Source organism: Panthera uncia, assembly GCF_023721935.1.
Source record: "Panthera uncia isolate 11264 chromosome B2 unlocalized genomic scaffold, Puncia_PCG_1.0 HiC_scaffold_24, whole genome shotgun sequence".
NCBI classification, from domain to species: domain Eukaryota; kingdom Metazoa; phylum Chordata; class Mammalia; order Carnivora; family Felidae; genus Panthera; species Panthera uncia.
In genome coordinates this window covers 67,743,228-67,759,547 of record NW_026057580.1, presented here as the reverse complement: position 1 = coordinate 67,759,547, position 16,320 = coordinate 67,743,228, and the positions used below count along the sequence as shown (strand labels likewise).

At 41.1% G+C, this 16,320-nt stretch overlaps 2 protein-coding genes across 3 annotated transcripts in view; both read right to left on the bottom strand.

The window, feature by feature from the left end:
* Positions 1-7,190, bottom strand: part of LOC125939125 (uncharacterized) — a 42,409-nt gene extending 35,219 nt beyond the window's left edge. The window contains exons 1-2 of the mRNA XM_049654653.1: positions 7,167-7,190; positions 5,363-5,569 (exon numbers count right to left, since the gene is read on the bottom strand). Coding sequence (XP_049510610.1) covers positions 5,363-5,569; positions 7,167-7,190 — 231 coding nt within the window. The remainder of the gene's footprint in view (positions 1-5,362; positions 5,570-7,166) is intronic.
* Positions 5,477-16,320, bottom strand: part of LOC125938781 (putative uncharacterized protein C6orf183) — a 46,436-nt gene continuing 35,592 nt past the window's right edge. For both annotated transcript variants that reach the window (XM_049654124.1, XM_049654125.1), the window contains one exon: positions 5,477-7,659. In XM_049654124.1, the coding sequence (XP_049510081.1) occupies positions 7,414-7,659 (246 nt within the window). In that variant the 3' untranslated portion in view covers positions 5,477-7,413. The remainder of the gene's footprint in view (positions 7,660-16,320) is intronic.

Below are 16,320 nucleotides of genomic sequence, written 5' to 3'. Positions count from 1 at the left end.
GATTCATAGGGGCACATATACCCCAATGTTTACAGTGCTATCAACAATAGCCAAATTATGGAAAGAGCCCAAATATCCATCAACTGATGAATGGATAAAGAAGATGTGGTTTGTATATATAATGGAATACTACTTGGCAATGAGAAAGAATGAAATCCTGCCATTTGCAACAATGTAGATGGAACTGGAGAGTATTATGCTAAGTGAAATAAGTCAGAGAAAGACAGATATCATATGTTTTCCCTCATATATGGAACTTGAGAAACTTAGCAGAAGACCATGGGAGATGGGAAAGGGAAAAAGTAGTTTCAAACAGAGAGGGAGGCAAACCATAAGAGACTCTTAAATAAAGAGAACAAACTGAGGGTTGATGGGGTGGGGGGAGTGGGAGAAATGGGTGATGGGCATTGAGGAGGGCACTTGTTGGGATGAACACTGGGTGTTGTATGTAAGTGATGAATCATGGGAATCTACCCCCAAAACCAAGAGCACACTGTATATATACTGTATGTTAGCTAACTTGACAATAAATTAGCTAAAATTGAGCTAAAACAATATATATACATACAGACACACACACACACACACATATATATACACACATACAGACATGTATGTATATATATATGTATATATATATATATGTATGTATATATATTTTTTAAAGACACACAGGCTTGCCCAGTGTGTGCATTTAATTGGCAGAAAGGAGTGAATTGCTGAGGTTGCAATTTCCACCAATCTGACAGCCTAGCACACTTTGAGATGCATCAGAGAAAGAGTGTGTTTTGTTTCCTTGGGTGTTGGTCTTCCTGGTGGCTTGGGGCCAGGAAGTCAACCCTCTTCTTAACAAAATAAGAAATTTCCCTGAAGGTGATAAAAAGCCCCTCTCTTTGTGTGGAGTCAATAGCTAAGAAAAGAATACAAAACCAGAAAGAACTGAGAAAGTGCAAGCACTACATGAATACGTGGCAGGAAAAGCCAGGAGTGTCTCCATCTTGCTAATCATGGCTTCCAAGACTCCCTAGAGAGGTAAACACTCAAGAATCAATAGCAGAGTAGGAATCAAACGCTGCCTTATTAACAGATGTGCAGTATCTGGGCTTCAATGCTAAAGCACTAGGAGGGAGATCCTAGGGCACTTTATTTAGCATCTGGATTTGCAGGATGCCCTTTGGGAAACATTGGTCTCAGGGACCTTAGGTCAACCTTAGCATGAAAGGGAAAGCACCAAAGGAGGCTAAAATCTCAGAACACACAATGCACTCGTAGGTTAGGAACTCACACATCTCAGAGCAAGGAATGAAGAAAGGTGGAGATCTCCCGCCCTGTAAGTGAGCCTTGGGGAAAATTGAACAAGCAGGGTTATCTAAGTTACCTGTTCCCTCTGCTGAGCTCTAGTCTAGAATAACATTCAATAATTAAATAGTAGAGGACAAAACAAAAAGGAGGGAGTGACAGGTAAGAAAGGTGTCACTTAATAGCCTAGGTGGGGAGATTAGGAAAGAAACAATTACTTCCCTAAATCATTCTGGACTAACTTGAACCTTTTTCACTGAGCCAAGGCAATCCCAGGAGCTGGTTTATAGTATTTGTATGCCTTGACCTGTTTTTTGTACAAAGAGCCCTATTGTTTGTCTATTTGGTAGAAGTTTGTGGGGAGGGTTCTTGCTGGTGATTTCAATCTGCTGGTACCAGGTTGCAGAGGTTGGTGCTAATTTGCCAACCTCGCTTTGTTGTTTACAGGATTGCCAGATTTAGCAAATAAAAATAGAGGTCACCTAGTTAAATCTGAGTTTCTGATAAACAACAAACACTTTTTGAGTATAAGTATGTCCCACATATTGTCATAATTTAATTGGCAACACTAGTTGTTGAAAAGGAAAACGTGGCTCTTTTTAAAAATTCATTAGGCTTTTTTAAGCTTTGGCCTCAACCTCAAGAAACTCTCAGATGGACCCTTGCATAATTTTATTATTAATACTTTCCCAACAGGGGAAAGACCAGGATCTTTCTGCCTCACAGGTTCTATGTATTATCTGTTTGCTAACTGGCCCATTTCCATTTAAACTCTAGGCTGGTTATTTGTCTAAGAAGTCTTCCTCGCCTGTCAAATGTCACCTGTGTGTGTCAAGGGCCAACTCTCAGGCAAAACAATGCATGGTACACACTGAGGGTAGGCATCAAATATTAGAGAAAATGGGAAAAAAACAAAACAAATAATCTCAGACCTTTCTGTGTTTATATTATTTTTACTTCGAGTGTCTTATATTTCTGGGACTTAAAAGACTTAAAAAAAGAACATTTTAGATCAAATGCAAGTACAAAACAGAAAATCAGTGCTAGCCACAACTGTCACAGGTTTTTATTTATTTATTTATTTTAGTTCTCCAAACACTAATTCAAATTACCCTGAAAATGTGTCCTCTGGTGGCTGTAGAGAGAATTAGCATGTGGAGCAAGTGCCACTTAGGAGCCAGGACAGCTAATGCCTGGCTTCTCTGAGTTCCTTAATTCACCTGAATTCACATCAGTCCTAATTTTATGAGAGTTTACACACAAAATGGTTACTTTCAGGATTTAAGACAGCCCAGTGTGTTTGAGCAATTCTTAACTCTAGGGATTCCAATATATTTGGCAGTAGAATCAGGACTGGGAGAAATCAATTGTACTCTAGATAACACAAAGGTTTATCCATTAGAAATAGGCTCTTTTGACAGAATTTCTGGTTTAGAAGGCCATGTTTCACAGCTTTGGCACAGATAGCTAGCTCAGTTTCTATAGAGAACTTATTGTCAGGGTAGGAAGGGGGGAGGCGTTTTCAATGATTTTTTTAAGTTAAAATAATTTCATTTACCATAGAGGAAACTAGTGAACAGCCCTGGTAGCTTAGCACAGAATGAAGTGTATGCCAAAGTGTGGAGAAATCGATTTTTCAGTCCTCTCTGCCCTTCTGTTCTTCTATTGCCATTGAGTCCTGCCTGGGGCCTCCATAGAAGGCCTGGAAGCACTGAAAGGGAAGGTGGGGAGACAGAGCCCAGAAAAGGGGGGCTGCATAAAACTCATGTTTCGACAATAAACTTGTTGAGTTCAGGGATTCCGTCTTATTTACCTTTAATGTAGCCTTTTCAGTCACTACACTCTGAGTCTAGATCTCTCACTTAGTTGATCAAAGGAAGTTTCTAACTGGCAGATGAAGGGTGCAGATGCAAACTCTGTAGAGGCCAGTTCCCTTTGAAAAGAGGAACGGTTTTCAAAGCCCGAGGCTCTCACCCTTTAAGCCCAGCCAGGTGTTTTCAAAAATTGGGTGACCTAAATCTCTGTGAGTAATAGACCAGAGAGTAGATGAAATGGTTAACCATCTAATCTACTAGAAAAACAATTCAAAGAAAACATTTCCACTTCCCCATCTTCTGACCACATCATAGTGCACTGTAAGCTGGCTTCCACCCCCATACCTCCTCTGAGAGTCCTATGAAGCTGGCAATGACCCTGGGGACTGACCCCACTGCCTGGTGTTTAGGAGTCCTCTTTCTTGATGTTTCACTGCATGCCACACTAGTTAGTAACTGTCCTCTCCTAATTAAAAGCACCCCCCCCTTCATTGGCTCTTATCACACTATCCCTTCTTTTTTTGTCCTCTAGTTTCTTTGGCTACTTCTTGTTCCCCTCAAGGATTCTTGTTCTGTGATCTTCCCCTTAAATTCAAGAATTACCCAGGGCTGCATTTAAGACATCTCTGGCTTTTCCTAGTCATTTGATTCATTACTGTGGCTCAACGTTCACCTTCATACCTCAGCTCATACCTGCTCCTGACCTTCAAACCTATACATCCCACAAAACATTCACACCTGAGTTTTAGCAAACTCTCCTCACATGCCTGTTGTGGCAGACTCGGTATTGCCTTCCCCTCCAAAGTGCCCCTCCTCCTGCATTCCATTTCAGTTAATAGCCTCCTCCCTGACCCTGAGAAAGTCCTTTTTAATTCCACCCTTATTAAACTCTCACCCCAGCGTCTGGTCTTCAAATCCCAACATTTCCATTTCTACAAAGTGCTCTCAAGTCTGCCCTCCTTCCTGTTCTCACTGTTCCATCCTTGGTGTAGGTCCCGTCTTCCCTCTCCAGGTCACTGTTGCAATAGCTGCACTGCTCTTCTGCACGAGCTCCACTCTAATCTATTCTCCCCACGAATACCCCAGCAACTGGTGAAAACGGAGCTATGGTCGTATTTCTCCCTTACTGGAACTCACCGATGACTCCTCTTTGCTCATAAAATACACTGTAAATGTTGTATGGATTAGCAGGCCCTTCACAGGCTGCACCCAAAACACATTCAGCTCGTTTCTCATCATGCCTTTATAGCCTAGCCATAGAAGTCCTCTTGTTCTCCAAATTCACCATCCTCATTTTACACCTCCCTGACATCGCTAATGCTGTTTCCTCTGCTTAAGGATTTTTCCTTCTCCGACAGACAACATCTTACACATCTCTTAGTAACAGGATTAAATATCTATTCCTCTGAGAAGACTTGCCAATATTTCCTTTACTCCAATAGCCCCCCACAGGACAAATTCCTCCCTCCGCGGTGGTCTCTGGGGATCTTGTGTGTGCCTCAGTTGTAAGCTGTGAGTCACCTGTAATTTTTACTTAGAGACTGGGTGAACTTTTATAGACTAGAATTCCTTAAAGACAGAAATTATCTTCTCTTATTTATCCATATGTTCCTAATGTCTAGAATAGTTCCTGAGACAGAGGAGATACTTAATGTTTGATGAATAAACTCCCAAGAGTTGGTGACCATCAGAAGGGCTAATAATCCATGCTGTGGATACAAATGAAGAGCAGTGTTTCATTTATTACTAGGATATGAGCCATTGATGGTATGATGATGAATTTAGCAAGATGCCATCTCATTGCTTTAAACTCACCCTCGTAACTTGCTGCGCTGAGCATACCTTGCCCAACTGCCTGCCCCACCCACATGTGGTGTATTTCTAAAGGCCATAATAAAGTCAGGGTGTCTGTGTGTAGCAAAGTGAGGCTCGTCCCTGACAGGACAATGAATGTGAATGGAATCATCACCCATTCTCACTAAAAACATATATATAAGATCCTAAATTATACACCCCTCTAACAAATTATGCCTATAAGATAAAGTAGTACCCTTCACATTTTATTTTTTGTTAACAAGGAACCACAAGAAAATAAACTTATTATTCACACCCTTACAACTAGCTGAGATTATTTAAATAGAATAATTACTTTATTAGGAGCTGCCCCAAAAGACAGGCTTTTTGTTTGTTTTAAATACTGGGTTTTGTAAGAAAGTTTAACAGATGTTTTGTTTTCTAGGGAGAAATACCTGGCGCTTATTTTCTAGAAGAGTTGCTTCCCAGGTCCATATGTCATACAGCACAGCAAATCTGTCCACGCTTGCATGGGCCCATCCCCAGTCCTGGCCAGTATTTGACTTGCTGCCCTCTTTGTGACCTGGGAGAGAAGGGGGATGAGAATGACCAGAGACAGGCCTTTCCACGGAGCTATTCTCATTTGAAAAGCAGCCCTTGAACTGTCAGCTCCATCTCAGGAATGAAAACACTGAGTCAGTCACAGGGGTTCCTAAGAATCAGCTGGAGAGCCATTGGCCAAGACTAGGACCTAAGTTCACACTTGTTGACTTCTAAGTCAATAGAGGTTTTTGTTTCCACTTTTTAATTTTAGTCTTAAAGGCTAATTTTAGAAATACAACCAAAATTCAGTTAATATGAAATCTTCACGAAAATATCCTCAAACCTGTAATTTAAAGGCAAAACATACATTTCACCTTCTCTAAAAATAGGTCCCTGGTGGTTTAACCACAAACCCAGGTTAACCCCGCTCTTCCAAGTGAAATTAGCCAAGTAAAAACTTCTCAGAGAAGTTTCTAAGATATTCCTTAATTATGTTAATTCCTAACTTAAATCAATAAAGGTAAGTAATCATTGTCATTATATTCAGCTAAAATATTTTCCCACTATATTAATGCTAATTTTTCAATACCAGCATGAGTATTGCTTTCAATTTTTGAGTGGTCTATTTCAGACTGAAATATCAAAAAGTAAGAGAGTTTCAGGTGCTGAACTTTGAGTTCAATAATTATCATGTATATGATGGGTACTGAACAAGAAAAAGACTTTGATCAGGAATTTCTTCAGCAGAGGTTGGGAAATCATTCCACGATGGATGACTACATATTCACTAGCTCAGTTGAAAGATGGTCTTGTTCATGTGGCTAAATAACTGCTGACTGTTTCAATCAAATTAAATTCTTAGCAGCTTGAAACAGTTGTACAGTGTTATAAATTAATATCAATAAAAATGATGCCATCAGTATGTAGAATAACCAGTAAAGATAAAAGCTAAAAGTTGAAATTAAATGCCCTAGAATGTTGGATGCCATCACTGCATCCCATGATTCAGACACCCATGGTCTGTAACAAAGAGGGCAGAGTTCAATCCAATGTTAAGTTAATTCTGTCAGGCTCTGAAAGGTTAGTTGTCAAACATTCTTTGAGCAGTATTTTATATCAATATTAAAATTCTTTTTTTTAAGTTTATTTATTTTGAGAGAGAGAGAGAGAGAGGGAGGAGTAGAAAGAAGGAGAGAGAGAGAGAATCCCAAGCAGGTTCACACCGGCAATGCAGAGCCCAACATGGGGCTTGAACTCATGAACTGTGAGATCATGACCTGAGCAGAAACCAAGAGTTGGACGCTTAACTGACTGAGCCACCCAGGCGCCCCAAAATGAATTATTCTTAATTACCAACCACATATATTACAAAATAGCACAAACCCTTGCTAAATTTCCTTTTAGGTGTTGCAATATGTCTAGAAACTCTAAGCTCTTTCCAAATATAATGCTAATGTCATCATATTATTCCAAAAGGATTCTTCTTTCCTCACCTATTTCTAGAATTGCATACATTTGAGTGACGCCAGAAGGAAGAAGAGAACCCATAGTATAGGTTATTTGATTACCCTGAGTAATGATTTCTCCTTTTGGTGCTTATCCTGCTGGATTTTTGTTAGGAATTCCAGGGTGTCTCTGCTTCTAACTGCTGTTTCCCCAAGGTCAATCACTTTTTTGTCACTTAGGAAAAAAGAATTATTACCTTCACTCCCTTACTTTGCTTCCCTCGGGGCCCTGCATGACACCCCCTTCACCTGGTGGGGAACAAACAGAGTCTAAACAACAGTCAGAATTATAACCACGCTTTGAAAGAGTAGTCACAGTCTCCAACAAGAAGAGGGACTTGAGCTAGAAGCAGAACCATATCTTCTCTAAAGTAGGGGAGGTGTATGCACTTACTGAGTTTTCAGATACTATTGGATATGCATTTATGTTTCCAGGTGGAAGGTGTTAAACAGAGCTCTTAGTGTTTATTATTTGTTTGGCTGGTTGATTTTTTAAAATCTGACTTCTGACCTTTCTCTTTCTCAATGTAATGGCTGGCTACAAGCAGCATTTCTGCCTCCAGCTCCTTCAGATCACTCAAGGCTTCATCATACATGACATGCACTCCTCGCTGGTCCTGGGTGTAGACGTAACCCGCGTCTATGCTGTAGTAGTCATCCTGGTTCTCCACTTCTGAGAATTCCATGAACTGGATGCTGTGGACCTGGGGAAAGAAAGCCAAGCCCAGAAGTTACCGGAAAAGAAAGAGTTATATTTTGCCAGCCCAAATGGGCCAAACAGTAGGCTTCTGTTCTCATGCAGTGGGCTGTCAGTATGGAGCTGCAGACATGCTGAACGCATAAAGCACTGTATGTAGAGAAAGACATATGAGCAAAGAATGCTGGCGGGGAAGGGTAGTGACATAGATAAATAGCTGATTAAGTTTTGTTCTGATTAACTCCAGGTTACCTGGAAAAAGGCAGGCAATAGAGCTGAGTGTTATTGGTCAGGGTGCCTGTGTTCTGGGCCTAGCTCTGCCAGGATCTCACCCTAGGCAAGTCACTCAGCTACTCTTGGCCTCTGTGTCCTCACCTGTAACACGGGGACAATGGCGATACCACAACAGTTTTACAGGGGGCACGTTGACACTGTGCTTATGAAGCACTTGAGATCTATACACATGAGCTGTTAAAGACTTTTTCATTTTAATTATACAAATACTTTAAAGATGCATTAACACAATCTCATGTCTTAGTAATATATATACTGAATTGAATAGTGTTCCCCTAAAATTCATGTCCACCTGAAACCTGTGAATGTGACCTAATATGGAAATGGAGCCTTTGCAGACATACATAGGTTAAGATGAGGTCATAGTGGAGTAGGGTGACTCCAATGACTGATGTTCTTTTTTTTTAATTAATTAAAAAAAATTTTTTTGAGAGAGAGAGACAGAAAGAGGGAGCACAAGCAGGGGAGGGACAGAGAGAGAGACAGGGAGATAGAATCTGAAGCAGGCTAGAGGCTCTGAGCTGTCAGCACAGAGCCCTATGTGGGGCTTGAACCACCAGCTGTGAGATCATGACCTGAGCCGAAGTCAGACGCTTAACCGACTGAGGCCCCCAGGAGCTCCCAATGACTGATGTTTTTATAAAAAGAGGAAAACATGGAGACCGACTCAGAGGGGAGAAAGCCATGTGAGGACAGGGGTGGAGATTGGAGTGATGCATCTAGAAGCCAAGGATGCCAAGTAACAGCCAGGATTACTAGCAACTGCCAGATGCTAGGGGGGACAAGGAAGGATCTTCCCCTGGAGACTTCAGAGGGAGCATGGCCCTGCTCATACCTTGATTTTGGACTTGTAACATCCAACACTATGACAGAATAAAGTTCTCTCCTGGTTGCTAGGAGCCACTCACTTTGTGGTGTTTTGTTATGGCAACTCTAGGAAAGTAGTACAAGTAAATTGGGTATTCCAATCATAATTTCTTTCAGATGACTGAGGAACTGTTGCATCCTGAGAATAATTTTTCTGATAATGATCCTTACAATTTCAAACTTCACTCTTCTCAAGCCCACCTCATGCCCACTCTTCACTCTGTCTCAGCAGAAGCCCCTCTGCTTCTCCACCTCCCCTCACACAGACCCCCTGGCTCACACCCTCCTCTCCACTTCCTTCTGTTCTATGGGGAACAACCCTGCTCCCCTTCTCTGTGACCATTCCCTCCCATCTCTGAAGCTTCCCTTTTTCTTGGATACCCAACTCCTTGCAGCCAGCTATTTTCCCAACTGAAACTGAAACATGCTCACATCCCTCTCCTTTATTTTATTTTATTTTATTTTATTTTATTTTATTTTATTTTTTAAATGTTTATTTATTTTTGAGAGAGAGAGAGAGCATGAGCAGTGGAGTGGCATTGAGTGAGGGGGACAGAGGATCCAAAGCAAGCTCTGTGCTGACAGCAGCGAGCCTGACATGGGGCTCAAACCCATGAACTATGAGATTGTGACCTGAGCCGAACTCAGACACTCAACCGACTGAGCCACTCATGTGCCCCTCACATCCCTCTCATTTTTAAAATATCCTCTTGCCCTTCCCCAGGTCCCACCTTTTGTCTCCCCTCCTCCCTACAATCTAACCTCCCAAGATGTGATCTGCATTCACTGTCTCCATTTCCTCATCTCCTACTCCTCACCCGTCTCCATCTGACTCCTGTCTCCATCAAAGCAAACCACTTTCACTAAGACCAACAGTGACCTTTTCTCCACATCCAGCAGACTTTCTTTAGCCATCTTATGTAATCTCTTAGGAGCATGTGACACAGTTTTACACTTCCTGCTTCTTTTATTATTTATTTATTTATTTATTTATTTAATGTTTTTTATTTTTGAGAGAGAGACAGCATGAGCTGGGAAGGGTCAGAGAGAGGGGAGACACAGAATCGGAAGCAAGCTCCAGGCTCTGAGCTGTCAGCACAGAGCCTGACATGGGGCTTGAACCCACGGACCGCGAGATCATGACCTGAGCTGAAGTCAGATGCTTAACCAACTGAGCCACCCAGGTGCCCCTATTATTATTATTTTTAATTTACATCCCAGTTAGTTAGCTTATAGCGGAATAATGATTTCAGGAGTAGAATCCAGTGATTCATCCCCTACATATAACACTCAGTGTTCATCCCAACAAGTGTCCTCCTTAATGCCCGTTGCCCATTTAGCTCATCCCTTACCCACAACCCCTCCAGCAGCCCTGTTTGTTCTCCATATTTAAGAGTCTCTTATGTTTTGTCCCCTTCCCTGTTTTTGTATTATTTTTGCTTCCCTTCCCTTATGTTCATCTGTTTGTATCTTAAACTCCACATGAGTGAAGTCATATTTGTCTTTCTCTAATTTCACTTAGCATAATATGCTCCAGTTCCATCCACATTGTTGCAAATGGCAAGATTTCATTCTTTTTGATTGCCGAGTAATACTCCATCATATATATATATATATATATATATATATATATACACACACACACACACACACACACACACACACACACCCATCACATCTTCTTTATCCATTCCAAAGCTGATGGACATGTGGGCTCTTTTCCATATTTTGGCTATTGTCGATAGCGCTGCTGTAAACATTGTGCACTCCCTGCTTCTTGACTCACTCATTTCCCTGGCCTCCTGAGACCCCACCTTCTCTTTGGTCTCACCAACTTTCCAGCCATCCCTTTGCTGATGCTTGAGGTGTATTTTTCTCTATCGGGTCATTAAACAGGAGTCACACTTAAGACCCAGTCTTAGGACCTCATCTTTTCCTCCTATACTCCTTCCTTGGGAGGCAGTATACTTTCACTGCTGAGATTACCTTCTTTAGACCATTTGCTCCCTGGTATCTGTAATCCAGGCCTCCTAGAGCTCCAGACCCACATATCCAATGACCTATTTGGCATCTGTTCCTGGGCATCTCAAAGGCCCCTCAAACTTAATATGATAAAATTGTGTTTCTCCCACAAACCTGGGCCATCTCCAACTTGCCCATTTTGGTCAACAGCACCATCACCCAGTCACTTCCTCTAGCATGAATCATTCCTGCCATCTCCTTCTGCCTCACCCTACATGTTTAGTCTATCACCAACTCCTGTTGATTTGACTTCCTATCTTTCCAATCCATCACTTCTCTGCATCTCCACCACCCACCATCCTAGTCCAAGCTGTAATTAGCTTTCACCAGGAAAGTCTAGGAGCTTCCAAACTGGTTTAGCCTCTTAATTGGTCTATCCACATTGCTTCTGGCCCGAGTTTCTTTTCCCTCATTTTACTCACTGCTGACAGAAGATCTTTTAGAAGTGCAGTTTTGAGGGGTGATCAAGGTGGCTCAGTTGGTTGGGCTTCCAACTTTGGCTCAAGTCATGATCTTACGGTTGACAAGTATGAGCCCCGCATCAGGCTCTGTGCTGACAGCTTAGAGCCTGGAGCCTATTTCAGATTCTGTGTCTCCCTCTCTCTCTTCCCCTCCCCCACTCATGCTCTGTCTCTCTCAAAGATAAATAAACATTTAAAAAATTATTAAAAACAAAGAAATGCAGTTTTGATTGTCTTGTTTCCTCCACTTTAATATCCCTGAAAGGCATCCCATCACTTACAGAATAAAGCAAAACTCCTTAACAGGGCCTACACAGTCTGGCCCCTGCCTATCTCTCTCCAGTGGTTCTCAACCAAATGTGATTTTGCTCCCCAGTGGACATTTGGCCATGTCTGGAGACATTTTTGGTTGTCACAACTTGGAGGTAGGTGCTACTGGCATCTAGGGGGTAAAGGCCAGGAACGCTGCTAAATATCCTGTAATGGTTGGGACAGCCTCCCACAACAAAAGAATTATCAAACGCAAAATGTCAATAGTGTCAAGTTCAAGAAACTGGGCTAGTTTCATTTTGCATCACTTTCCACCTGGATCACTGTGTCCCAGCTATTCATGTCTTTTGGTTTCTTGTGAGTGCCATACTCTCTCTCTGCACAGGTCCTTTGCACAATCTATCTCGTCTCCATTGAAAGATCTCCTTCCTCCTTTGCCTAGTTAAAGCCTTTTCGCCTTCCAACCTCAGCTCTATCATTACTTTCACAGGGAACTCCTGCTGGCTTCCCTATAACACCAAGTATCTCTTTTGAGGCACTTACTGAGGTTGTTGTCTTACATTTATTTGTGTGAGTATTGATCAATATTTGTCTCACTCACTGGATTTTAAGTACTATGAGGGTAAGGAACATGTATATTTTTGTTCATTATTGTATCCTCAGTGTTTATTAGAGGGCCTAACACATAAAAAGTTAGAAAATAAGTAAAAGAATGGATGAAGAGATAGTTCTTTATATTTTTGTACACAGATTTCTTTTAGTCTATGATTTTATGATGCTTACTTGTACTTCTAACATATACCAGTCAGAAATCCTGTATTTGGCCCTCATGGATTCTCACCTCATGTCATTACACCTAATAAATGCATTCTCAATGGGGGTGATAATGTCCAGGGTAAAAAGTAGTTCTTGGAGGGGCACCTGAGTGGCTCAGTCGGTTAAGCATCTGCCTTTGGCCCAGATCATGATCTCGTGGTTTGTGCGTTCGAGCCCCATATCGGACTTGCTGCTCTCAGCCTGTCAGTACAGAGCCTGCTTGGGATCCTCTGTTCCCCTCTCACAGCTCCTCCCTCTGCTTGTGCTCTCTCAAAAATAAATAAACATTTTTTAAGGAAAAGTATTTCCTGGAGGACAAAAAAATCTTACTTTTTTATGGTATAAAGCACAGATATACATACTATACACATATGTGGCATATCTCTGGTATTAACATTTCTTTGGAGGGGGACTGTTGGGGAAAAAAGTCTAAAATGAGTCCTTGTGGGGGAAGCAATAATGAAAAAAAGGTTAGGAGACATTGGCCCAGTTTTTCACATATACATGAAATATGATATAAATAATATTTATCATCTTAGCTATTTTTCAGTTTACAGTTTAGTGGCATTAATTATAGTCACATTGTTGTGCATCCATCACCACCATCCATCTCTAGAACTCTTTTCACCTTGCAAAACTGGAATTCTGTATCCATTGAACAATAACCCCTATTCCCTCTCCCCCCAACTCCTGGCCTCTACCATTCTCCATATTGTCTCAAGTGAATGTGACTACTCTAGATACCTCATATAAATGGAATTATACAGTATTGGTCCTTTTGTGACTGGCTTATTCCACTGAGCATAATGTTCTCAAGTTTTATCCATGTTGCAGCATGTGTCATATTTTCCTTCCTTTTTAAGATTGACTAATTTTCCATTTTATGTATATATCCTATTTACCATCTGTCGATGGACACTCGAATTGCTTCCACCTTTTGCCTATTGTGAATAATAGGCAAATATAATAGGCAAAGAGAATAATAATTATGAACATAGGTGTGCAAATATCTCTTTGAATCCCTGCTTTCAATGCTTGACCAGAAATCGAATTACTGGACCATATGGTATTCCTATCTTTAAATTTTTGAAGAAGCATACTGTTCTTCTGTAAATGGTGGCTGCATGATTTACATTCCCACCAACAGTACACAAGGGCTCCAATTTCTGCTTTTTGCTATTCTTTAGGCATACAAATTTTTTTTTAAGTTTATTTATTTTTGAGAGAGAGAGAGAGAGAGTGAGTTGGGGAGAGACAGAGAGTGGGCAGGGAAAGGGAATGCAAAGTGGGCTCATGCTGTCAGTGCAGAGCCTGACATGGGGCTCGAACTCACAAACTGTGAGATCATGACCCAAGCTGAAGTCAGGTGCTTAACCGACTGAGCCACCCAGGCACACCTAGGCATACAACTTTTTAATAATTCGGCGCCTCCTTTGACTAGGAGTTCCCAAATTGAAAGTATTGTTTCTTATAAAATGATAAGTACCAATGAAAAACAGAAAACATGCTGAGAAAATGACATCACATACAAAAGTTAAACAGCTTGCTTAGGTTTATAAGCTAGTATATTGGCTTTTGCTGTTGGCATTTTAGCTCCTATCACCTGTTATGCAAACTGGGCTCTTGTTTAAGGAGAAAGGGACAACTTAGTGTGGAGTCCTTTATCCACTTTACCGGAGAAAAACTTTCCCGATGTTCTTGTGCTGGGGCATTTTCTAAAACTAAAGAAACAGCTATTAGTTTGAGTTTCTGAAGCTGATGGAAAGCATTGCAGTGTCAAGATGCTGACTGTACTACCATTATCTATTTAAATTGCCTTTTTTTCCACTCTCCCACCAGTGCCTCATTGTTCAAGCCCTCTACATAGACATACATATTCCTTCCCTTTTCTTCCCTCAGTTCCTGTCTCTGAAATGTGTGCTTATGTCCATAGGAGATGAATTTCAAAGACTAGATGGACAAATTACTTCATGCAGGGTTATGTCTCAGCCATTATCATATTTCCTTTCTAATTTCTTCCACAACTATGTGGAAGGCTGCCCCTTCTAAAGTTTCTGTGGTCTAGACAGTTGGTCCTTCAATATTATACTTAGAGGAGTGGCAGGAAGGGGAAGGCAATAATTATCTGTTTGGGTAAGAAATAATCTGATCTTTGGAAAGATTCATATGTTTTTAAGACTGCAAATTAACTGATGCCAAGATAACTATTTGAATATACAGTAAATATAGTAGAACTGGTGGCCCATCATTTGTTTTCTTCATTCCACTGGTTTCTACCATCACTTGTTCAAATATGAATTTTAGGCCTTTTGGCAATTAGACAATATTTCTCTGACCAGCTTACCTTTTTCTAGATAATCTTTACATTGATTACAGATAATAATAGCCCAGTATAAGAATTTCACCAAAAATTGTCAGATGAATGACTCAACCCATTGGCTATAATCTTTCAAATATTTTTAAAAGAAAATTTAAAAATCTATCTCTGTCTCCCCTGATAAGTATAATATTGTTATTGTAGCAAATTGTTCTTCATTTGAACAGCATGATATACTTTGCAATTTCATGTACACTGTCTTTTTGTGATGTTACAACTATTTTGTTAATGAACAGAGCCTTTCTTCTGCCCAATAAATATTTATTTAATGCCTACTGTATGAAAGATACATATCCAACTTTCGGTTTCTTTTTGCCACCTGAACATCTAATAAGCATCTCAAAATTTCTAAATCCTAAACTGAGATCCTGATCTTCCTAACAAACCCATTCTAAGATGGCAGATGATGGCAACTCCAAACTTCCAGATGCTGAGACCCAAACTTTGGAATCAATCTTGATTTCTCTTTTTCTGTATTCCACATCCTATCTTCCTGGAAACCATACCGGCTGTACCTTCAAAATATGTCCAGAATCTGACCATTTCTCACCGTGCTGTCTTCTCAGACACATTGCCTCTAGTTTGATTAATGCAATAACCTCCTAGTCTACTTTAGTCCTACAGTATCTTCAGTCTATTCCCAATGCAGCAGCATAGATGTTAAAATGTAAATCAAATAACATCACTCTTCTGCTCAAAACTCTCCAGTGGCTCCCATTCTCACTCAAAGTCAGAGTCCTTGAAATGGTCCACAAGGCCCTACACAACCTGTTCCCCACCCCTCCAATCTCCCTACTATAATTTCGGCCAATTTCCCCCTCATGCGTTCGAGCTGTGCTGAACTCCTTGCTGTTCTTACAACAATGCTATCCTCGGTTCTGCCTCAGGGCCTTTGCATTGGCTTTCCCCTGTCTGTCACTCTTCTCCCAGTCAGTCATGTGGTTTCCTTCCTGATTTCCTTCAGGTCTTTACTCAAATAGTACCTTCTTAGTAAGGCCTTCCCTGACCACCCTACTTACAGCTTCAACATCCCATCACCAGCCTCCACCTCTATCACCCTTTCCTTCTTAATTTTTCTCCACAGTGCCTATCACCATGTTCACTAGTCTACAAAGGCTAGGTTATTCTGTGAGAACTCCAAAGTTCAGTGGCCTACAGTTAAAATTAATTTTTCGCTTATGCAGAGTCCACTGCAGAACATGTTGCTTTCTAGGCAGCCATTTTCCAACAGTGACCCAGTGATCCAGGATGTTTCTATTTTGTGGCTCAATAAGTGCCTTCCAATGGCTACAGCAAGTGAAAAGAGCTCGAGGGTCAAGGACCAGCTCTTAAATACTTTGGTCTGGAAGTGACATGTCATTTCTGCTCACAGCCCACTGGCCAAAGCTCATCACTAGGCCCCAACTGCAAGTAACTAGGAAGTCTGAGGAAGCTTTGGTGCCAAACCATCTGACATTCTATATATGTCGCTTATTTATTTAATGTCTGTCTCTTTCCACTAAAGAGTTCCATGATGGCAGGGATTTGTGCCAGTTTTGGTTACTGCTGTATCCTCAGTGCC